Genomic DNA, 24011 nt, shown 5'->3' with positions numbered 1-24011 from the left:
CAGGTTACTTTAAAGCATTGCTTTCCAATACAGTTATTTACTGCTGCATTTCCATGTGGCTCTGACGCCTGGGTTTTGTTCAAAGTATTTTTGAATGCTTTTAGTAAAGCAGCAGATTGAAAGCTTTACTGCATGCTATTGCAATCTCTTTTGATCAAGGGTACGAAAGGGACATTGTAGTGCTATAGTACACCAGGCATGGACAGTATAATGCAACAGATGCTAACCACAGTATCTGTCATGCTTCTTGCCTTTATAACACCTTTAACAGGATCCAGATGCCAGGAGAGGCTTGTACAACATCTGGGTTTATTAGATTGATGAATTGGTTCTGAATCATTTCACCCTCACATTTTTAATGTAGGTGCCTAGATTTTGCAATGTACATCAGGAGAGGTCTTCTTCATGTATAGAAGGGCCTAGTTTTTTCTTAACTGAAGGACACACATTGCACAGATGAACTTCAAAACATGTTTGCCATGCAATTCAGTTTTATTAAAAACAAGTTTGATACAAATAAATATTCCGAGGTAAACAAACAAAAAACAAAAAAATACTGTTGATTGCGTTACTGTACATTTAATGGCATTTTTGGGATGTCAGATATCATACTATCAAAATACCAGAATTTTATAATCACTAAAAACTAAATCACACCAGTAAAATTTACTATGATTAGCTGAAGTACATTTGTACAGCTTTAACCCTTTGTAGCACTGCGTCCAGTATACTGGACAGTCAGTGAAGTTATCCAGGCCATGGAGTGTTTTTCTACAGTTTGATTTCAGAACAAGTTTTTAAAGTGTTTCTGTTAAGATATGCTGAATATCCTTTCATACTAGTCATCTTATTGTGTGTTTTTGGTAGTCAAATGGAAAGTATTTATTTGGTGTTTTATGTAGCATGGAAATAAGAAAGGATAATATTGTATAATAGTGCACACAAACACAAGCATGTTTGATTTTATTGAGCTTTAACTGTCAATGATATGATATACACAGAGATCAATAAAAGACAAAACAATGAACAAATAAAAAACATTATTCATCCTCCTGTATACAGTAATAGACATGAGATCCAAAATATGAAAAAGCAAAAACAAAAACAGTTTTTCTTGAAGCGTCTTTTCAGTGGTCTTGCGTAATCAAGAGCGATGTTAATGGGGTCTCATCAGTCATTGAAAGGTAAGTGGGGGATTTGTGTCCATCACTGCAGCTGGGCAGGGCCCGTGTCTCAGTCAGTGGTATAACAGAAGTCTTCAACACTGTTCCCTTTCTGTTTTTCTAGCTCGGGACGTTCAAGCAGCCGGTATTCAAACACAACACGGTTCACAAATCTGCCACTGGACACCATCCTCACAACAGTGTTGTCACACCCAATCTTCATTTCAGCTAAAGACACAATATACAGACTTTATTCCAATACTAGGCTTATATTAAGAGGGAATTACTAACTCATTTCAGTTGAAGAGCTCACAAATGAAAAAAGATGTAATGGCATTTATTAAAAATGTTATTTTAAACAAATAATTACCCTTATAAAAGTGTACCATGGTATTGCATGTTTTCTCCATGGTTAAGCTATGCATTTACAATAGTTTACCAGGGCTGCAGTGTTTTTTTAATATGCTTGACCCTACCTCTATAGGCTTTACAATGCTTACCTATGCTTTACTTTGCTTTATTACACCTTCCTGTGCTTGTGGTGAACTTTTATAAAGGTACAGACAATTAATCCTTAACAAAGAACTAATAAACCCAAGCTGTTTATCAGATATTGAAGTCTAACTTGTAGATTATACATAGTCATTCATAGGTATTAACATCATTAATATGTTATCTAGTTGGTGTGGTAAACATAGTAAATGTGGAGTAATATTAATCATGATGTGTTAATTCAGTTCAAATACATAATATTCCACATTTGATTAGTTTTATCATTTCCTAGAAAAAAGTGATTCACACTACCTAAACAATGCACAAACTTCACATTATGAAAACGTTACTGAAAGTGAATGCCAATCACATGCTTTAAACACATGTTGATCATCCATGATTTTGGATAGGATATAAATGATGCTCAGGATAAATGTTTAATCTCCTTCAATGTGAGTTACATTATTCTGTGAAATGAGAGGAACAGAACTCTCACCTGGTCCATTAAATAAATAGCAGAGATCAGAACAGAGAACTCACCTGGTCCATTAAATGAATAGCAGAGATCAGAACAGAGAACTCACCTAGTCCATTAAATGAATAGCAGAGATCAGAACAGAGAACTCACCTAGTCCATTAAATGAATAGCAGAGGTCGGCCACAGGAAACATCTTGGAGGGGTCGACACCACTGCCTCCCAACAGCTCCACAAAATCCCCTGCTCTCCCACAGCCTGTGACGGGTTTCTAAAACAAGCCCAAAGAGAATACCGTCAATAAGATACTGGCTTTTAAAAGCCAAACAACTCAGCTCTGATTGGTCATTTGTGACATTCCCTTTTTTTGAGACATTTTATGCTAAATTACCCTGCGACAAGCATAGGGAAAGTATTGGGACACTTTTTTTTAAGGAAATGCAATTGATGGCTTGCAGGTTTATTTGGAATTGATGTGAATGTGATCACATTAAAAGTGGCCTGGGCCAAACCCACTCTGAAGTATGTGTTGCTTGGTCTGCCCATCACAGTGGTGGATTCTCACCTTTACTTGCAGGTCGTTGAAATGCCCCAGAGTCAGTTCCGATATTTTGATCTCCACTGGGTAAATGATGGAAAAGCTGCAGTTTCTGTGCTGATGAGGGATGATCATAGTGAAGCTTCCCTCTGGGGTCTGGGAGATGACATTGCATGCTATTGGAAGACAAGAGTGTGGAGAGGCAAACAAGTTGAGTCACACATCACAGCAGGTGAAGATGATCACAAAGTAGTGAGTAGTTGTTTCTTGATGTGACCTAGATGCAAAGAAATGCACAGAGTCCCTTTCTTCAGATATTAGTTTGAAATGCACAGAGTCCCTTTCTTCAGCTATTAGTTTGAAATGCAGAGAGCCCCTTTCTTCAGCTATTAGTTTGAAATGCAGAGTCCCTTTCTTCAGCTATTAGTTTGAAATGCACAGAGTCCCTTTCTTCAGCTATTAGTTTGAAATGCACAGAGTCCCTTTCTTCAGCTATTAGTTTGAAATGCACAGAGTCCCTTTCTTCAGCTATTAGTTTGAAATGCACAGAGTCCCTTTCTTCAGCTATTAGTTTGAAATGCACAGAGTCCCTTTCTTCAGCTATTAGTTTGGTTTATTCAAGCAGGGAATCGTTTTCCCAGTACAGAGCAAGCAGATTCAAAACCGCATAGAGAAACAAGCTCTAATACCCATGTGCACCCGGGGTCTTTCCTCCCCCGTTCCTTTGTAGGTCCAATCACCACGGGACACCCTGTGGGTACACCTGCGGAGGTGACGTGTCGTGTGCTAAAGTGATCTAAAGGTTACTATTGCAGAAAGTAAACTGGTTCTGGCTTGATTGTGTTTATGTTTTGTACTTGTTCTTTTGTTCTTTTGTGTTCTCACACTGCACCTAAACTATGCTGTCTGTGTGTATCGGTCCCTCCAGCACTGGGCGATTGTGGTTAGGGTTAGGGTTAGGGTTAAGCTATGTTGCTTGAGTGTATCAGTCCCTCCAGCACTGGGTGATTGTGTTTAGGGTTAGGGTTAAGCTATGCTGTTTGGGTGTATCGGTCCCTCCAGCACTGGGTGATTTAGTTTCTTCAGCTGCTAAACTGCCCCTGTTGTTTTATGCACAGGCTTGTGGGTTCGGCTGATTTCTGCCCTCAGCACTTATTTCATGCAATCTTGCACTTATCAGTTTCTTATATCTTCTCTGCCACTTTTTCTGCAAAACTACAGAGTGTACAAAACTGTAAATGCTTGCATCTTATATATCGTTAATTCTTTATTTTCCATGTTCTCCAACAGCAGGATATTACAAACTTACTACGTAGCGTAATTACTTGTAAAAGCCCATTTTAGTACTTTGTGGTTATTGTTGTAAATGTTGTGATATAGCTGTGATCAGTCTCATCATCAGGTAAATATGCACACTCCAGTGTAAACTATTCTAATCACCAATTAATTAACCCTCTTTTATATACCTGTACCTCGGGCATGTTTTGCATTGCTACAATAGTCTTGCTACTGTTAAAATATTGCAAAGGTAATGAAAAAACAAAAACACAAAAATCTTGAGTAAATCACAATTATCTGACCATATTAAAATGTCTTTAAATGGATCATATCAACTGGGATTTGTGCTAAACTGACGCTTTTAAATGAAGACTAAATCAAATACATAGGATTTGATCCAGGCTGAATTGGGGTTTTAAATCAATTTAACCTCAGGCAAAATGTTACCATTTTGTAGGTGATCCATATAGCCTAACTGTTTTTACATGTATGTTCATTTTACCATCATATAGCACTGTATCTGATTTTAATTTTGTTAATAATTCCTGTTGTAAGGTATTCTGAACAGGATAGACACAAAGCACTGTTCTTTTAGACACCATGCATGCAACATCAGGCATAGAATATCTGTACTTCAATACAATGAATGGGGTGATGCAGGGAGCTGTGACTTTAAAATGCAATGCAGCTAAATGCATGAATGCATTTCCTAAATGATTGATTCTGTTCTGCTGCACTTACGGAAGGGGTTGCTGATTTTCTTAATTGTGACGGTGAATCCACTTCCTGGTGTGTGAATCCTGAAGAAGAGCATCGCCACATTCTGAGAGGACCTCACTGCCTGTCTGAGGCGGCCTGTTTCACAGTAGTCTATGTATCGATCATAGATAGGTAGTGGGTGGTCCAAGGAACTGGGGAATGTTTCCCCTTTCATTATCCAGCCATCAAATGCCTACAAACAGGAAGTACAATTTAACACCAAGTTAACCAAACAAACAGGGTTGGGCTGCAGTGAAATGGCTTCTATTTAGAAGGAACTCCGCCTTTGAAATGATATACTGGACTGCTTTTATAGGAAAGTATTGTATTGCACATTAGAGAATGTTTGCCATGACAACGTTTATTACTGGAGCTTATTAGTATTCTCTTTGCCAATAACAAGTCCAACAATTATTGAAAATGCATACTTTTATGAATGTTCATTAATACTGTACTTTATTATTGGTAGTGCAAATTATTATTTCAGGCTTAAAAAAAAAACAAAAAAAAAAAACATCCCACTTGTACAAAAGAGCTAAGTTACAATGACGAGACCTAACTGCATCAAACCTGCACCGTCTTAAATGGGAGCCGAGTTGGTCCCAATTGTATTTGAGTTCAGTTGCTGCTTAACCATTAATCTCGACGTGTGTAGAGTTCTGTTAACATCCTTTTTCATTTCCTCCATGTGTTGCTCAGGGGCTCAGTGCTGATGTACGGCAGGGGGGTGATCACTTACCTTTATAAAGTCACCTCCATTACAGTCTATATTCACAGAACTGTATTCAATGCTAATGATCTCTTGCGGTTCACCGATGAAAAACACTGCACAGTGAAGCTGTGGGTGATCTGCAGTGAATGTAAACTGTCCTTCCATGGTCAACATGTCTATACATCCTGGAAGAAAAACAGCAAATGTTTAGGAGGTACATACAGAAATAACTACTGGGGATGTGCAAAACCACTCCCAGTGAAATTTCCATATAGGACACAGTGCCACCTGGTGGCAAATTATTAATACTGCATTGGTGAAGAAAATGTCAACATTTCTCTTAATGTAAAATTGTGTTCTGGGTAGTATTGACCACGCTGCTTATTGATTTGCATTCTGAGTTCAAAGGCTTATTAGAGTTGTAAGGGACATGATGGGTGCCCTGATCTAACATTCCAGATGGTAACTTCAACACAACTGCCTCTTTTAATTGCTTCAAGGTTTTTTTCATCTTTACAAAAAGCAAGCATAAACTTTTCACTAGAATAGAGGAATCAGACGCATTGTTCTTTCCAGTGAGGATTACACATCAGTCTCAAGACTCTTACCAATATTTAGAAGAGAAACTAGATGCTTAGGAAACATGCAGCATCTTTAAGAAAATAAATTGAATATGTCTCCATTGTAAAAGGTGTACGGCACAAGGCAAGTTACCAGAACTTCTTTATCCTGGCATCTGCTGAAGCAGCTAGGTGACCGGTATTATATATTTCACAATACAGTGTACTGTACTCCACAGTAAAGGGTCTCAACGTAAGTTTGAGAAAATGGTCTAGTTTTATACACTGGTAAGACAGTAAGGTCTATTTTAATAAACTAAACAGTGTCAGATCTAAAAAAAAAAAAACACTCTACATCTCTACAAATCTCTACATCTACAAATCTCTGCATCTGTTTTTTTATTCTTGAGTTTATTTCACTGTATTTTTTTCTGAGTTTATTTCATTGTATTTGTTATTGTTTGTTATATGCTATTAAGTGCATACAACGTTCAGCTCTGGCAGAAAACATAAGCAGGATTAATACAGCGTTAAAGAGCGGCAGTATTAAAATAGGCCCTTAGTGAGTGAAGCAATGTTAGAAACAATGGAAGAGCTAGGGCTGAAATCCCTTGTATGAAAATGTCATTTAAATGCATTCATTCATTGGGCACTTTCTCCTGACATTGTACCATTCTAGGCTAAGTTCAAAGTGCCTCATTTTCCATGTGTTAACACTTTGAATCATGTTAATGTAGGTAAAGTGCTTCAGGACTGGTAATAACCAGGTCTATGAAACCAGCAGTTTATGTGAAGCGACCCAGTCTTGAAAGCAAATTCTCTTGAAGAGAACCAGTTAGCTCTCACTGAACTAGTGCAATATTGGAAGGCATGTTCTAATGTTTTGGCCAGGTTACAATATTTGCACTATTCAGATTATTTTATTAATGTTATTAGTTGTTAGAATTAAACAGAGATATAATATTTAAGTTGCTATTTGATAAGTGTTTTTTTTTATTCGGAATACAGCACAAACACAGAATTCCCTTTTGTATTGCGCAGCCAATGCTACGGTAGCTTATGACGCTGCTACACTACTGCTAGCGTTACCGTTAGGTTGTGTCTTTGTACCAGGGGGAGAGAGCGTTGCCACGGGGTACTGGAACACGTTTCATTGAGCTCTCTATTCTAATCCTGTAACCAAAAGGAACAAACCTGTGCCGAAGGAAATAAAGAACGAAGAAATCTCGTCTTGGACATTGTTCCTCCGAAGAGTAAACTTAAACATTACCGCCTTACTCTAAAGCATTGCGTTTATTACGTTTCACTTCATGCAAATCTGTGATGGAGCTTATTCATTTGATCCATACTGTATATATATATATATATATATATATATATATATATATATATATATATATATATATATATATATATATATATATAATCAGATTCCGATGTTGTTAACTGTTGTTAACATATGCAGGTATGTATTGTTCTTCATAGTGCGAGCATATACAACTTTATTTGCGTTCAAATTTCAAAAGTGTGATATTGACGTTATTCCGATATATAGAATACTGTATGCTACAGGTGCTTTTGAAAATGTCTTATGACTATATGATAGTATAAATAATAATAATAATAATAATAATAATAATAATAATAATAATAATAATAATAGTAATAATTTCTATTCATTCCTTACACAGCAATACTTTCTTTTCACGTACAGTAAGACAAAACAACAATACACTAATAGGAATTCCTATTAATAGCAACATTTGCAAGTCTGAATATATATATATATATATATATATATATATATATATATATATATATATATATATATATATATATATATTCAGTTCATAGATAGATAGATAGATAGATAGATAGATAGATAGATAGATAGATATATAGATATATATATATAAATTACTTACTGAGTGGCCGACGGTAAAGAAGTCCTTCGGATAATCCTCTCTTAATTTCCGAATTAAGAATTGAAAACACCCCGTCTTGTGTAATATCATTGTCCTAAAATAATAACGTTTAAAGAAAAGTTTTGCGGAATTGCACCATCTCAATGGATGTACAGCAATAGTCAAACATGTTTCAGCATTGCATACCACATACGAAAAACAACATTTAATTTAAACTTTTCTTCTTTGTAAGAATCCAGATAATATCCATTAAATACCCTAAATACAGTAAGCTGCGTTCTAATTAAAATTAACAATACTTTTAACGTTACACGTTTAAAAAGAGGCAAATAATTTAATTTCAAAATAAGAAAAGAAAACCCATTAGAACACACTTGAAAATCAGCCAATTCGTCGTGTAATACATTACAAGAAAGGCATTGTCAGGTATTCCTTCATTACACTTTTTTTCTCTATGGGATCTCTTGGTTAAAGATCAAATATAAAATAACCCTTTTTAAGAGACACAACACTGTTGAAATGTGAGAGATGGCTTGGGTATGCACACGTGATGGATAGAGATATATACCAAGCCAACATGCTTTGTTTTGTGGTTGATCTATGATGATTGACTCGATGAATGGGAGGGTATGGGGAATGAATACATGAATGGATGGATGCATGTTCAGCACTAGTATCACAATGCACTTTCTCACCTCGAGGTACCTGCTTTGTCCCTTGAGAGCCGACAGGCAGATCAGGAAGAAGTAAATCTGTACTCTAAACGCCACAGACATTGCAACCTCTACTGCTCGCGACAGAGAGACGAGACTAGGGGGTTTCAATCAGCGCGCCCCTTTTATAGAATTTGATGCTACCTCTAAAGTAACGCAGTTGGTAAAACTCGAATCACGTTACCATAGGCTACTCCCTCGTGCTGCCAAAGGTACGTGGTTATGACGAGGGTAGGACACCCAATCCTAATGATCATATAGAGACGTGTTCGTCCCTAATGCCTCAGTGTTATTTGACTCCTAAACATTTTTCCGAAGCTGTGAAAATTCAACCCTCTTGAGCATGCAGTTTTTTAAAAACTATATAAGTTTTTACACAAAATAAAGTTCTTCCGAATGTATTGCATTCAGTTAAGCATTGCATTAATATACAGATGTTAAGCGACTACTTCAGTTTTATAATAATGATGTAATTTTAATCAACCTGGTCATATACAAACAATATATATATATATATATATATATATATATATATATATATATATATATATATATATATATATATATATACTGGTTCTTTCCTGACACTAATAAATTAAAATAATGACGTGTGTTTGTGATTTATTTATTTATTTATTTATTTATTTATTTATTTATTTATTTATTTATTTCACACTCATTCATTCAATAATTAATTTATATTTTACTATTGGCCAGCAAATGGCCAAAGACAGTATATGTAAATGGTATAGATAAAAACAGGAAATAACAATAGAAATGACATTGGATTTTACTGTCTATAGGGCAAGACTATCAACACGTACTGTACAGTTACACACAAGACACTTTGTAGAGAAGCCATTTTCAGCACCACACCTCGTGGACAGCAAAAACAGAGTCGGTAAATAGATGAAATACAAGAAGCCACAATACTATACAGCACAATACAGTACGCGTTTTAAACAAACTGCTTCAAAATGAATTACATTCCAGTACGTCTTATCACAGTAACGGGTAGTACGAGCCAATTTTCAACAAGGCAAGGTGGCTGGAAATCAGTACCGTACCATACCTTCAGACTAGGGCTTGAACCTTTCGGTTTTTATTTTGCAAATCTACTTAGCAAACAAAATCGGCTATAAAATAAGTTTAGGAAAATTTGAAAACGTCGACACTATTTTACAGTAACTACACACAAGCTGTCATAAATAATTGTTTTCCCTTCTCTCCTAATAGAAAGCTAATAATATATAATGTGATTTTTTATTTCAACACCTTGTTTTAAAAAAAAACTGTTCCACGTTTATTATTATTATTATTATTATTATTATTATTATTATTATTATTATTAGTAGTAGTAGTAGTAGTAGTAGTAGTAGTAGTAGTAGTAGTAGGAGGAGGAGGAGGAGGAGGAGGAGGAGGAGGAGGAGGAGGAGGAGAAGGAGTAGGAGTAGGAGTAGTAGTATTACAACAAAAATATAAAAACATACATATAATTTTAATAATACGTTGAACAACATACCCTACTGTACCTTATTTATTTCCTTGTCACTTAATACCTGATGGTAGGATAGCTGTGTTAAACAGTAACCCTCTGTGGGGCCATGCTAATAAAATGCAAATGCTATAAACGTAATCCCACACATAAGACACGTGAGGCATTGTTTTTATTGACAGCATTTAACAAAATAAAAATCCAACAAACAATCCAGGTGCGCTCCCCGGGGCACTAGTGTCCTGGATTGTTAAATCACATTTTAAATGTTCACTGATACATGATGCTGTCAGACATGTAGGACATAGAGAACAAAACAGACACTTGATGAGCAGAACTGCACGTGATCAAATGTGCCAAAAAAATAGCTCATTGGTGCATTGTTCCAGTGTAAAAAGATGAGAGGGTTTCTTTTAATTGGGCCACAGTAGCACGTCTATTTCTGGTCATTGCAAGTCTGATGCATGGGCAGCCACCTGCATGGGCAGCCACCTGCATGGGCAGCCACCTGCATGGACACCCACCTGCATGGGCAGCCACCTGCAAGGGCACCCACCTGCAAGGGCACCCACCTGCAAGGGCACCCAGCTGCATGGACACCCACCTGCATGGGCAGCCACCTGCAAGGGCACCCACCTGCAAGGGCACCCACCTGCAAGGGCACCCAGCTGCATGGGCACCCACCTGCATGGGCACCCACCTGTTTTCCAATGATTGTTGCTGAATTGTTGCATACAACATTCATGCAGTGTGATGGATCACAGTCACATGATCACATACATGTTCATACATTGCACACAAGGGGGTATGACAGTAAATCTTATTTAAACATTTAAAAATATATATTTTTAAATTACTTAAATTAACTGAAAGGGATAAAAGAAAAGGCACTTGTTTTGTTTTCTTGTTTTGTTGTTGCTGTTATAAAATTTCAGTTTGAACTATGCATGTTTTTATTCTATACACTTGGGTCATATCTGACCATATCAGTAATGCAGACTGCACTCTGAAATTGTGTGATTACAGCTGTGTTTTATGATTCTCTCAATAAAGTTGCACAGCAGGCATATTTGTCCAGTAAAAAGCAACCATTTCACTGCTCCATTGTTTTAACCTTTGGTCAATGGTACAGCTCTTTTACACATCAGGAGATCTGTTTACACCCCATTCAATCAGAAATGCATTCCTCTTGCATTCTGTCCCTAGGAGTGCTCCTATTTCTACCTTTCACTGTATCTTTGTTATTAGCACTGCAATGAATGGGATTTTCTTTATTCAGTTTAAAAAAGGGTTCATTATATTCCAATGACTGCACAAGCTGTGGAGGATATTTGAAATGCAAATACCGTTATGACTTAGTAAAAGGAAGCAAGCGATTCTTTTTTACAGACCCTTGATCGTCTAAGTCTTGTGTAAATATTTTACAGAAATGTGTGTCACCAAGAAATACCAAGCAGGTCCTCAGGCTACTCAACATTGTGTAAATATGCATCATCAGCACACACTCGATAGCTCTACATGGCCACTTCTGTTGTTCACATCTATTAACATAATTAGACAAGACACCCATCCAAGTATCTTTGCTAAAGGCAAAGTACCATTTTATACAGTACATGTATACAACTCCCTGGTAAAAGTTCTAATGCAACCAGATGGACTTGTACTTTGATAAACAACACTAGAACAAAACTACTTTTTAGATGTGTGTGCGTGTGTATATGAATATGTATATTTATATGTATATGTATACACATATATTCATGCATTTGTGTGTACATGTAAAACCCTTAGGTTTGTTTTCCCTTATTCTCCTTTTTTCACATAATAATAATAATAATAATAATAATAATAATAATAATAATAATAATAATAATAATAATAATAATAATAATAATAATAATATGAACTGGAATACTCTGGTTCCTTGTAGAGACGGTGGGTTTCACAGGAGGGTTTTGGGTGTCTTGTGGTATAGTATAATTAAGAATGAAGCTTGGTTATGCAGCACCAAATGAGGCCTGTCTGAACATCAGGTTATCTGCTTTGGTCTTGGAGCAGTAACTCAGAAAGCAGCTGCACAAGCTTCCTTTAAAACTATTTACAGGAATGACATAAGAATACAGGGAGATACTGACATCTGTAGTGGTTCTGAGAAAGGGCAAATTACAGAGAGACATCTGGCAGAATTATATAGAAGTATATTGGGTACATTCAATAAAAATGCAGAAGACTAGTCAGGCATCCACATTTGATAGGGACCAGCAAAGCCCAAGAGTCCTGTTCTGTGCTTGTCAAGCCACTATTCCAAGCAAAGCTCTCATTCCAAGTGCTTGTGGTGCCATTCACTGAGAAAAAGTGATCCAAGGTCTAGAAAAAAGATACAGAGTGCTGCTGTTGAGATACATAGAGAACACATTGCTGTCCGTGGTGCTGAGATACATAGAGAACACATTGCTGTCCGTGGTGCTGAGATACATAGAGAACACATTGCTGTCTGTGGTGCTGAGATACATAGAGAACACATTGCTGTCTGTGGTGCTGAGATACATAGAGAACACATTGCTGTCTGTGGTGTTGAGATACATAGAGAACACATTGCTGTCTGTGGGGTTGAGATACATAGAGAACACGTTGCTGTCTGTGGTGTTGAGATACATAGAAAACATGTTGCTGTCTGTGGTGCTGAGATACATAGAGAACACATTGCTGTCCATGGTGCTGAGATACATAGAGAACACGTTGCTGTCCGTGGTGCTGAGATACATAGAGAACACATTGCTGTCTAACCTTGCTGAAGTGTTCTGGGTGTGCTTGGCTTCTGAATGAACAAATCTCCTTCAGAAAATACTGTTCTGGATGGGATGGTCATTCAGAGGTAAAAGTGATTGAGAGACTGAATGCTGATAGCTTGACATCAGATGTGATAGAGCTTTGAACTGGCCTGAGGATTCAAGCACTGCCACACAACAGAAATGCCGCTGCTCTAATGGGTAATGTTGATGGATGGGAACTGAATTCACTTTATTACAGATACCTATCTATGTCCAAGATCAATCCTGGATGGTATTTTTTAAGGAAACCTTTTCCACATTTGGTCGCACTCATGGGTATTGACAAAAAAATAGTTGCACCTACAGGGCATTTGTGATGTGCTATGTTGTGTTTCAATATAACGTAATGTCATTTGGTCTCTGTAAATAATGACCCAGGTGCATTTCGAAAGGTTAATGGAGATGGTATTGCAAAGACACCCGAGGGACAGCTCTTGATTCCCCTCATTGATGCTATCAGGTTAAGTGGGAATACAACAGAGCTTTTTAAGCAGCTCAGATCAATAAGTCAATCTGTTTATTTATTCTGGACTTATAATTATTTATTATTATTATATATTTATTTATTAGCAGATGCCCTTATCCAGGGCAACTTACAATTGTTACAAGATATCACATAATTTTTACATACAATTATATTATTTTATACACACAATTACCCATTTATACTGTTGGGTTTTAACTGGAGCAATCTAGGTAAAGTACCTTTGCTCAAGGGTACAGCAAGAGTGTCCCCCACCTGGGCTCGAACCCACAACCCTCCGGTCCAGAGCCCTAACCACTACTCCACACTGCTGCCCACTGCAGCCCACAATGAACACATGTGTGATTAACATCTCATTGAGACTGCCTGAGAGCCGCAGTGGTACTTTGACATCGGTTTAGGATGTTTTAGGCTGGTTCTCTTCCCTGGGTCCTGCTGTTTTAGGCTGGTTCTCTTCCCTGGGTCCTGCTGTTTTATACTGATGTATGCTTGCCCTGGGTCCTGCTGTTTTATACTGGTGTATGCTTGCCCTGGGTTATATTAACTAAACTGCATCTTTCTCTCATTAGTCCTGGCTGGCTATAGACTACTGAACACAGCTGGCTGTTCCCCTTTATTCCTGCTCTGGAACTTCGTGAAGACTATCATCAAAATGTGACCAATGAGGTAATAACTTCCACAGTTCTACCAGTTTCTGGTGCTTTCCATTACATATAAATCAAAGCACCAGGCTTATTACATAGATATAATACATACATAGTGGAACTTTCTAATACTGAATAGAAATACAATGCATTCTAAATCCAGAATGTTTTAATATAGAAATAATACCTACTGTAATTCACAACAGTTGCATTAAAAATGTACCACAAAAAAAATGGTTTGGTTTATTTTTGGTCTGTTTTTGGCAGATTTCAGTTGGCATTTTGAGTTACAGCTTTTAAGGGTGCAAGTGATAAAAAGGTGTTTTTAAAGCTATAACAATGATGTCCACCTGATGTTACTGAATCGTAACTTCTGAGGCTACGACCTCCATAAACACTCAATTATTCATTACATCTCCCAAGTGGATCATATTAGAGAGATGACCATGCCATACAAACAAAGTGAGCATGTTTTATTACAAGGATGCTTGAAACCAGATGATACTGTAATAACAACTAATAAAGTGGGTTACTAAGCATCGTTATTTCATCCTATCCATTTAGTTAGACACACTTTTAATTCATAAGGGTATGACCTCCTGAAATACTACCAGCCACTTAACTAATACAGTCTGGATTTCTGTATCTATATTCAAAGTTGATTGACAGAAATGTTAATATATTCTTAAAGGTGCCAACACAACCTGAGGTTGCTTCTGAACAGCATGCATTCACACATACCCACATGCTGACGCCCCCCTTCCTCGCCGGACACAGAAACCAGCGACTTGTGCTAAAATATACTCAATATTAAAGGGACAGGATAAAGTCCTTGCATATGAGGGCTTAACTCTTAATCAGGCACCAATCAGGAAGGTGTTTTTGCTGATCTATGAAATAGCCTTTGTCCATATTTGCATGGGCATTCATATATTCATACATTCATATATTGCGCACACCCACACGCCTGCACTATACTGTCTTAAGAAATGCCAAGAAGCTAAGGGGCTCACTTGTGTTGATTACTGGATGAGAACCCTGATTACAGTGGGGGATCCTAATGCCATTGATCAATGAGATGTTTGAATGCCATTCATGTGGGCAGGTTTCCTTACACTCTTCACCTCACAAGTGGGTGTTGAGAGCTGGAGGTTTACCTGGGGATACACATGTGTCACTCATGTAGGCTGCTATAATATAAAGCAATGCACTTTGAGCCCTGTAATGCCCTAGCCACATTTCAAAGATTAATGGAGTTGGTGTGGTAGTGCTGGAAGACACTGGCCCATTGAAGTGTGAAGGCGGAGGACAATTTTTTTAAGGTGTAGAAGTACCGAGAAATTACATAGAACAATTATGAACTGCTTCTTCATGCATCAGCTTTGCAAAGATATAGAAAACTACAATAACAGGAGGTGTTTTTTAAGGGAGGTATATATATATATATATATATATATATATATATATATATATATAGTTTATGAATAGCAGCTCTGTAGAACACTCAGCAGCCTTTTCATTATATCAGGCCGGTGAGATATATTTTTTCTGTTACCTCAGGCTCACGATATCCTGTTTGTGATTTATGAGGTCTGACATAAACCGAGGATCAGTTTCATATTCTTTATTAAATGAACCACTGCTTTTGGTTATTCCTGTTTAATGTCTAATGTTTACAATTCATACGTCATATCGGGCCCTGTTTTTCATGAGACTGTAATGATAAGGCAAGACTTATTCAATCTACTAAGCTCCAAAATAAAGTAATAATGGAACTTTCTGTAATGATGCTGTTTTCCTATTTTTGGTTTTACTCTTGAATGAGTAAAACTTTGTATTATTTGCCCCTTAAACTCCGTTATTTAACCTTAACCATGAAGCGTTTTAAAGTAACGCAGCCTAGTAAGGGAACCATAGTTACTGAACACCCTCGATGTGTTATTAAAGTGACACCATTTAGAGATATGCTGCACAAGATGGATATGATCTTCACAGCACCATCAGCCCATTTTATACGGTTAATAGTTATTCATTTTAAGCCTCATATACAGTAGTGTGCAAATTTATTAAACACCCCATTGCTTCTGTTATTTGGATTTGTTGTGCACATGAAATCCAACCACTGGAACTGAAAATCTGGGAAAATTGTAAAAATAGGCATGTTAGTGATTGTCTCATTTAATCAATTACTTTAATAGGCCACACATGCAATTCATTTAACATAGTAAGAGAAAAGGAACACATAGCCACAAATGGTAAAACACATTAAGATGCCTAATTAAAGCACAAAGTGGACCCAAAATTGAAATTTCCACACCCAGAAGTTTCCAAGGTTATAAATGACAAATCGTGAGATGCTCTAATACATTTGCACACTACTGTACAGCAGGCTGATCAGTGAAGACTCCATGTTCCATGGATTATGAGACATGATGTTTCTATTGGTCCCTGAACCATGTGGTTTCTCAGAGCTGGGATATTGTTTTGAAGCTCCAGACCAGCCCTTATTGGTGGGCATCCTTTGAAACTATTTCACTATCACATGATTGTTCAGTCTGGATAATGATCCACCCGCTGTGCAGGTTATTTGAATTTCTTCAGCATGTTGTTATGGACACGTTGCAGTCTATAGAGCCCCTGTGGTATTGCCACAGTCCCACACGATTTACACGGAGGCTGTTTTTTTTATTTCAAATCGGATCATCTTGCCTTTCCAGGAAGCAGGGGACATGATTAATAATACTTTTAACCTTTTCGCTTCTCCCACTTAGAAATAATGAAGTCGCACTTCAGCAGAGACAGAGTGAGGGAACATGCTGAGGGAAATGTCAAATTTTTCAAGCAACAGATCTTAATTTAAAATTACATCTTGATTCATTTCCATGCCTGAGAGGCATTTGGCATTAACACTTGGGGTTGTATTTGACCTAATATAAAATACAAACATTATTCATGCACAGTATGTAAATATTAGAAAATGCATTGAAACATATAACTAAAAGTACACACACACACACACACACACACGCGCACACGCACACGCGCACACACACACTCGCACGCACGCACGCACGCACACACACACACTCAAACACAGGTTTGTATTGATGCAATAGCTACCTGGACACATTCAAACCCCTCCAATGCTGTGGTTCTGCTTGTACTTGTGTCATGACACCAGGCCTTGTTTTGTGTTTTTACCCCACTCCAGCCCACAACTTTTGTTTGTCTCATTGTTTTTTTTTTCTCCCGTGTCACATTTTGAAACCAAAATCTTTGCTTAATAGTTAGTTTATCAACATTTTAGGGCTGAGCGTAGATAGATGTTATTTTGAGAAAATAAGACTTCTTTTTTTTTTTTTTAGGCACTTTTATCCTGACTCAAACACCTCTGCTCTGGCCTAATAAGCAGGTTTGAGATTCCAACAAATTGTTTTGTTTAATAATGAACTGGGCTGGACTGAAATCCAGGACTCCCAAGGTGAAAGGCTTGTGAATGAAGCCACAGCATGGCATCGTACACAATCCTCTCGGGTTGAACCAGACATATTCTATAGCTTTCATGAAATGCTAGTGATGACATCTCTGTGCTTCTACATCCAACACTGCAGACGTTACCAATATTTCAGGACTTTGCTACAGGTTTACACCGCCAAGTCCTCTGAAGGAATTAAAGGCAGAATTTATTGAGATAGGGCCCTATATCTGTCCATAACAATTGTAACAATCAAAGCTGGTTTGAGACATTTCCACTTGGGGGGGAGTGCAGCTATAATTTCTGTCCTCTGTATCTATGAATGTGTATAGGGATTTTCTGTTTACTACCATAGTAACTGGAAATGTAAGTACAGAGATTCAGCTTTAGGAGTCTTTTGAGAAGCTGCTCTGTGGCTGATACAGGACAGCAGTTAGTAAGTTAGGGAAATCATTATCTGAGCAGAACCAGCAGTAGAGAAGTATGCAAGACATGCATCACATGAAAATTAAACAGGTAATGAAATCTTCTGAAGGTGCAGATGGTATAAAAACATTCCCTAAAAGCTGAAGACGGTGCAGTAATAAAATACAAATGAATAACTGGAAACCGTGAAGAACAAATTCCTTATTAGCTTTATTAATTCATATTTAATATATATCTATAGGTTTACAGATAGCTAAAAGCCTTTCCATACAGCCTTCTCATTCCGATGCTGGCGTGTTATTTTCCCTTTTTTCTCTGCTCGAAGAAGTCGTTGCAGGCGACAGTCAGAGCCGCCACCAGCACCACATACTCGTTGAAATCCACCTCGTTGTCTTGGTTGGAGTCCAGGTCCTTCATGATCTTATCCACCAGCTTCGGATCCTTTTGGGACTGAAACAAAAGAGAGAGGAAAATGGAATCAAGCACTGTACAGCACACAGGCCCTCGTACGCACATGCATTTGAATCAAGCACTGTACAGCACACGGGCCCTCGTACGCACATGCATTTGAATCAAGCACTGTACAGCACACAGGCCCTCGTACGCACATGCATTTGAATCAAGCACTGTACAGCACACGGGCCCTCGTACGCACATGCATTTGAATCAAGCACTGTACAGCACACGGGCCCTCGTATGCACATGCATTTGAATCAAGCACTGTACAGCACACGGGCCCTCGTATGCACATGCATTTGAATCAAGCACTGTACAGCACACGGGCCCTCGTACGCACATGCATTTGAATCAAGCACTGTACAGCACACAGGCCCTCGTACGCACATGCATTTGTGTGTGGCATGGCATATTAGTTCCTATTTTGAAGCAGGTGATTTATTTCTTTTTTACAATTAAATCAAATATTGAACAAAATACTTTTAATGGTAATCTAGCAAGAAGCTACACTGCAGGTAAGGGTATTGTATCCTGAGACTCTGGAGTACAATAAAGACTGACTCGTCTTGCAAACACTGCAGGTAAGGGTACTGTATCCTGAGTCTCTGGAGTACAATAAAGACTGGCTTGTCTTGCAGACACTGCAGGTAAGGGTACTGTATCCTGAGACTCTGGAGTACAATAAAGACTGACTCGTCTTGCAAACACTGCAGGTAAGGGTATTGTATCCTGAGACTCTGGAGTACAATAAAGACTGACTCGTCTTGCAAACACTGCAGGTAAGGGTACTGTATCCTGAGTCTCTGGAGTACAATAAAGACTGGCTTGTCTTGCAGACACTGTAGGTAAGGGTATTGTATCCTCGGGAGGCAAAGCTGAGCCTCTGGAGATGCATCAGCAGTCGCAATAGGAAGCTATTATCAGTTCAGCTCCTTGGATAAACAGAACGCAACAGTGTGATCACCTCCTATAGTAAACCCCAGAGTTGCTATCGCTGTAATATCTATGCATGGGGATTTTATAGAAAAAGCATGTTTAGACTGGAACACCAAAAGATAATCGATGCCAAGCATTGACAGCACAATGGTACTGTATATATATATCCTTTCAAATAATATATATATTATTTGAAAGGAGGTACATGTAAGGTTTAAAAAAAGGTTTAAATGATAAAAAAATATTTATTTTAGGATGTTTTGGACAAACGCCCTTCTTCAGTTATATATATATATATAACTGAAAATATATTCCTTGTTACCGTTCTTTTTTTTTTTTTTAATGATAACGAAGAATAATTTCTTGAAATAAATGTCCATTGAAAATATAATGAATCAAATCTAAGCAAGCTATTTGTAAGATTTTGCATTCAGTAGATCATCTAATGACAAATGTGGATTTTTTTTCAAATTTTATTTCAGGAACTAAAACGTTCCAGATATTCCTTTAAAATAACAGGTCCATTAGACACTCACTAAATTGTTTCAATAATAAAATAAAAATAAAAAAACACTCAAACCCCATTCACAGGACTTAATTAGGCGTTTTTGCAAAATGTAAATCCTGTGGCTGAAATGCATAGAGCTTGGCTTCCGCTTTCCAATGACTACACTGTGTCTAGCTATATCCTGCAACACAGCAGCATTAGCAGGGCATTCACGGCCAGTCACAATGGCTTACCGACAGAAAGTCACTGAGCTCGCTGCTGAGGAGCTGCTTGAGCTCCCCCTTGTTGAGCTTGAACTGGTCGCCCTCTTTGCCGGAGTAGTTGTGGAAGACCGTGATCAGGGTGTCCATGGCACTCTCAAGCTGGGTAGGCATAGTGAAGAGTGAGATCTGAAGCGAGCTGAGGAAGCACCACAAATACTATATGAATACACAAGCCTTCTTCAATATACAACACAGAGTTTAACAGTGAAACCTGAATCAACGTAACCTATGTGTCTGTTTCAGATAGATGTCTGCTGTCATTCACTTCCCTTATAGAAGCATAGCAAAGTGTAATAAAGCACATAGAGGTCTGGCAAAGCTTAGGGAAACATTGTAAAGCACATAGAGGTCTGGCAAAGGATAGGGAAGCATTGTAGAGCACATAGAGGTCTGGCAAAGCTTAGGGAAACATTGTAAAGCACAAAGAGTTCTGGCAAAGCATAGGGAAGCATTGTAAAGCACAAAGAAGTCTGGCAAAGCATAGGGAAGCATTGTAAAGCACAAAGAGGTATGGTAAAGCATAGGGAAGCATTGTGAAGCACAAAGAGGTATGGTAAAGCATAGGGAAGCATTGTAAAGCCCAGAGAGGTATGGGAAAGCATAGGGAAGCATTGTAAAGCACAGAGAGGGATGGTAAAGCATAGGGAAGCATTGTAAAGCCCAGAGAGGTATGGGAAAGCATAGGGAAGCATTGTAAAGCACAGAGAGGGATGGTAAAGCATAGGGAAGCATTGTAAAGCACGGAGAGGTATGGGAAAGCATAGGGAAGCATTGTAAAGCACAGAGAGGTCTGGGATAAACTATGATAAATGCAGAGTATTAATATGGGAAAAGCATGGGGAAAAACTGCAGACACACAGTGCAAAAACTACCGTGTTAACTTTTCAAAGGGCTGTATTGAAATATACCTTCAGAAGCTGAGAGTTTCTTAGTACAGGAGATTAATATAGAGTTTACTTTACTGTTTTCTGGTAGCCCTCTTGAAATAAACTTCAGTATTAAATATCTGCCCATATATGATCATGGAGCACATGGGATAAAATAATTTGCAACAGAATAATCATAAACACCAAGTAACAGGAGAAACAACATTGCTAATACTGTACAAGGCTGAAGAAGGTAGTGACACTGCAAAAACAAAGAGCCAAAATATCTGAATAAACAGTGCTGGAGAAAATGAACGTGATAGACTTACCAAGGCTAGAGTTCAGGAAAGAGCAGCAGATTTGGGAACAGCTACGACACTACCTGTTTATAAAGGGGCTTCTGTTGTAAAAGTCCCACCCAGTCTTAGATATTTTAATTAATTCCACAGGTGACTCACCAATAGCAACCATGCAGTCGAATGAATACTGCTCTGTTCCAGGTAAACAAGGTGCTCTAAATGCTGTCCCTTGACTCTTTGCCTCCTGTTTGTCATCCAGGTGTAAACAACTGTCAAGCTAGAGTTATAGTGTGTCTATCCTGTCCAGAAGCATACAGGATACTCAGATTTATAATTGCTAGAATATCTGATAGGCAATTAAATTACTTCATGTACAGTGTCTGAATATAATTAGATGTAATAATATCGGACTACCCACACATCCTCATTGTGCTAGCACAAGACCTAATTAGCTTTTGTTTTCTCCATAGCAACCCACCCCGCCACGCTTTTTCCTGAATGGAAAAACAAGGTAACTGTTAAAGATCTTATAAGAAGCGATTTTGGTTCAGGAAGTCCTGGATTCACTTTGTGAGTTTGTGTTTATTGCTTTTGCTACCCGCTACAGTTACAACTTAAAAGCATTCATTAATAAAAACAGTGGCAGTTTCACCAGAGCAATAGGCTAAAGTCCTCATGTGAAAGAAAGAGGTCTCCAGCATTCACTGGCTGCTCATACAGTAGACTGCACAGCTTTTAAGGTAAAGTCACAAGGATGTTTTATTTGGATTGGAGAAAGCACTGTTTGCATGTAATCTTTGGGGGTAAAATGTTATTGCATTAATGAATCCTTGAGACTCACATGCACGGTTATATGTTTGATTTCATAGCCCTGGTACACAAACACCTCAATGTTAATCATACAGTGCAGCCCTAGTCTGGAATGGAGGCTGTGTGGTCCAGTGGTTAAAAAAAAGGGCTTGTAATCAGGAGGTCCCCGGTTTAAATCCCAGCTTACTCACTGTGTGACCTTGAGCAAGTCACTTAACCTCCCTGTGCTCTGTCTTTTGGGTGAGATGTTGTTGTAAGTGACTTTGCAGCTGATGCATAATCTATGTAAATTGCCTTGGATTAAGACAAAACCAGCTCAAGACATATTATTGTGTGCTAATATATTCTGATCCATATATTATTCGATTTATATTACAGTAGAAGGATACAGAGCTACAGATCACTTGAGAGCTAACACAGTTATTATTGTGTATTTCTCCCCTTTTGCTCTTTACATGACCTTGCTTGAAGTACAAGGACAGAGGTCAAATGACAGTTACCTTTAGACTGATGTTGGTTGTGAATCACAGCTGTCTGTGTTTTATTTTTCTCTTTATTTCACACAAGATACTTGTCTGCCACCTGGTGGTATTATGTGGTACTGCACGAGGTAAAGGTATAAACACAATAGGTGCAAATATGTGTAACTATAATATATGTTATATGTTGATAACTAATCTGTTATCAACATATAAAAAGAGTAGCAGGTCCTGTATTTAGAGGGACCTTTTTAAGTTTACTGCACTATACCATAATAAAAGCATAACAAAAGTGAATTCAAGAAAAGTAAAAGTAGATAATTACATCACATGGTAAAGCAAAGTAAAAACAACACAGATAACCGTGGTAAAGTGTGGTAAACGCTAGTATAATTATGGCAAACTGAAAATGTGGTAAAAGGGTTTATCAAAAAATGGCAAGAATAGAGGGATCAATCTCATTGGCTAACAAGCTTTCCAACCTCTAGATCTATGTCACTGTACCAGCACAGCACAGAACCACTCTGCCTGATTCACTTGACCAGCAATTCCCAATGATTGCTTTCTTATTAACACCCCGACCCAGAAACTGCAGTATTGCATTTACCTGCAAGGGATGTCTTTACCTTCTGCAGGTCCTCTGCAAGCTTGTCTTCTTCCTGTAACCAGCAGCTAACACAATGTGTCTTCACCATCAGCCACAGTGTGTCCTCCCAGGGGGTTTGTCCAACAGGTAATATCTTCATGGAAGTCTCTGTCACAGCTGCTTCAGCTAGCACGCCTCCCTCCCCAAACTGGATCTCTCTATCACAGCTGCTTCAGCTAGCACGCCTCCCTCCCCAAACTTGATCTCTCTATCACAGCTGCTTCAGCTAGCACGCCTCTCTCCCCAAACTGGATCTCTCTGTCACAGCTGCTTCAGCTAGCACGCCTCCCTCCCCAAACTGGATCTCTCTATCACAGCTGCTTCAGCTAGCACGCCTCCCTCCCCAAACTGGATCTCTCTGTCACAGCTGCTTCAGCTAGCACACCTCCCTCCCCAAACTGGATCTCTCTGTCACAGCTGCTTCAGCTAGCATGCCTCCCTCCCCAAACTGGATCTCTCTGTCACAGCTGCTTCAGCTAGCATGCATCCCTCTCCAAACTGGATCTCTCTGTCACAGCTGCTTCAGCTAGCATGTCTCCCTCCCCAAACTGGATCACTCGCTCTCTGGGCAGGAAAGACATCACTTGTTATCTAAAACTGTTGAGGAAAATAATATTCTTCAACTGATATTCTCCAAAACAATTACACTAGAAAATGCGCCTTTACAATTCCCATGAAGAATGTTTCCAAGGCCACAGAGGTCCCTTCATGAGAAATGAAATGGGCAGCAGTGTGGAGTAGTGGTTAGGGCTCTGGACTCTTGACCAGAGGGTTGTGG

General features: G+C 38.3%; 2 protein-coding genes across 2 annotated transcripts; both read right to left on the bottom strand.

Moving 5' to 3' along the window:
• Window positions 1–484: 484 nt before the first annotated feature.
• LOC117403772 (corticotropin-releasing factor-binding protein-like) lies at window positions 485–8724 on the bottom strand. Its single transcript, XM_058988445.1, has 7 exons — window positions 8598–8724; window positions 7903–7996; window positions 5445–5602; window positions 4688–4898; window positions 2696–2844; window positions 2284–2401; window positions 485–1391 (listed from the first exon to the last, which is right to left on the bottom strand). The coding sequence occupies exons 1-7, from the start codon at window positions 8676–8678 to the stop codon at window positions 1234–1236; spliced, it is 969 nt and encodes a 322-aa protein (XP_058844428.1). The 5' UTR covers window positions 8679–8724; the 3' UTR covers window positions 485–1233.
• Window positions 8725–18158: 9434 nt separating this feature from the next.
• Window positions 18159–21457, bottom strand: LOC117962953 (protein S100-Z-like). Its single transcript, XM_058988438.1, has 3 exons — window positions 21329–21457; window positions 20104–20269; window positions 18159–18420 (listed from the first exon to the last, which is right to left on the bottom strand). The coding sequence occupies exons 2-3, from the start codon at window positions 20242–20244 to the stop codon at window positions 18268–18270; spliced, it is 294 nt and encodes a 97-aa protein (XP_058844421.1). The 5' UTR covers window positions 20245–20269; window positions 21329–21457; the 3' UTR covers window positions 18159–18267.
• Between the last annotated feature and the right edge of the window lie 2554 nt (window positions 21458–24011).

Source organism: Acipenser ruthenus, chromosome 2 (genome assembly GCF_902713425.1).
Source record: "Acipenser ruthenus chromosome 2, fAciRut3.2 maternal haplotype, whole genome shotgun sequence".
NCBI classification, from domain to species: domain Eukaryota; kingdom Metazoa; phylum Chordata; class Actinopteri; order Acipenseriformes; family Acipenseridae; genus Acipenser; species Acipenser ruthenus.
The sequence above is the reverse complement of the archived record's forward strand: the minus strand, read 5'-3'. Positions and strand labels throughout refer to the sequence as shown.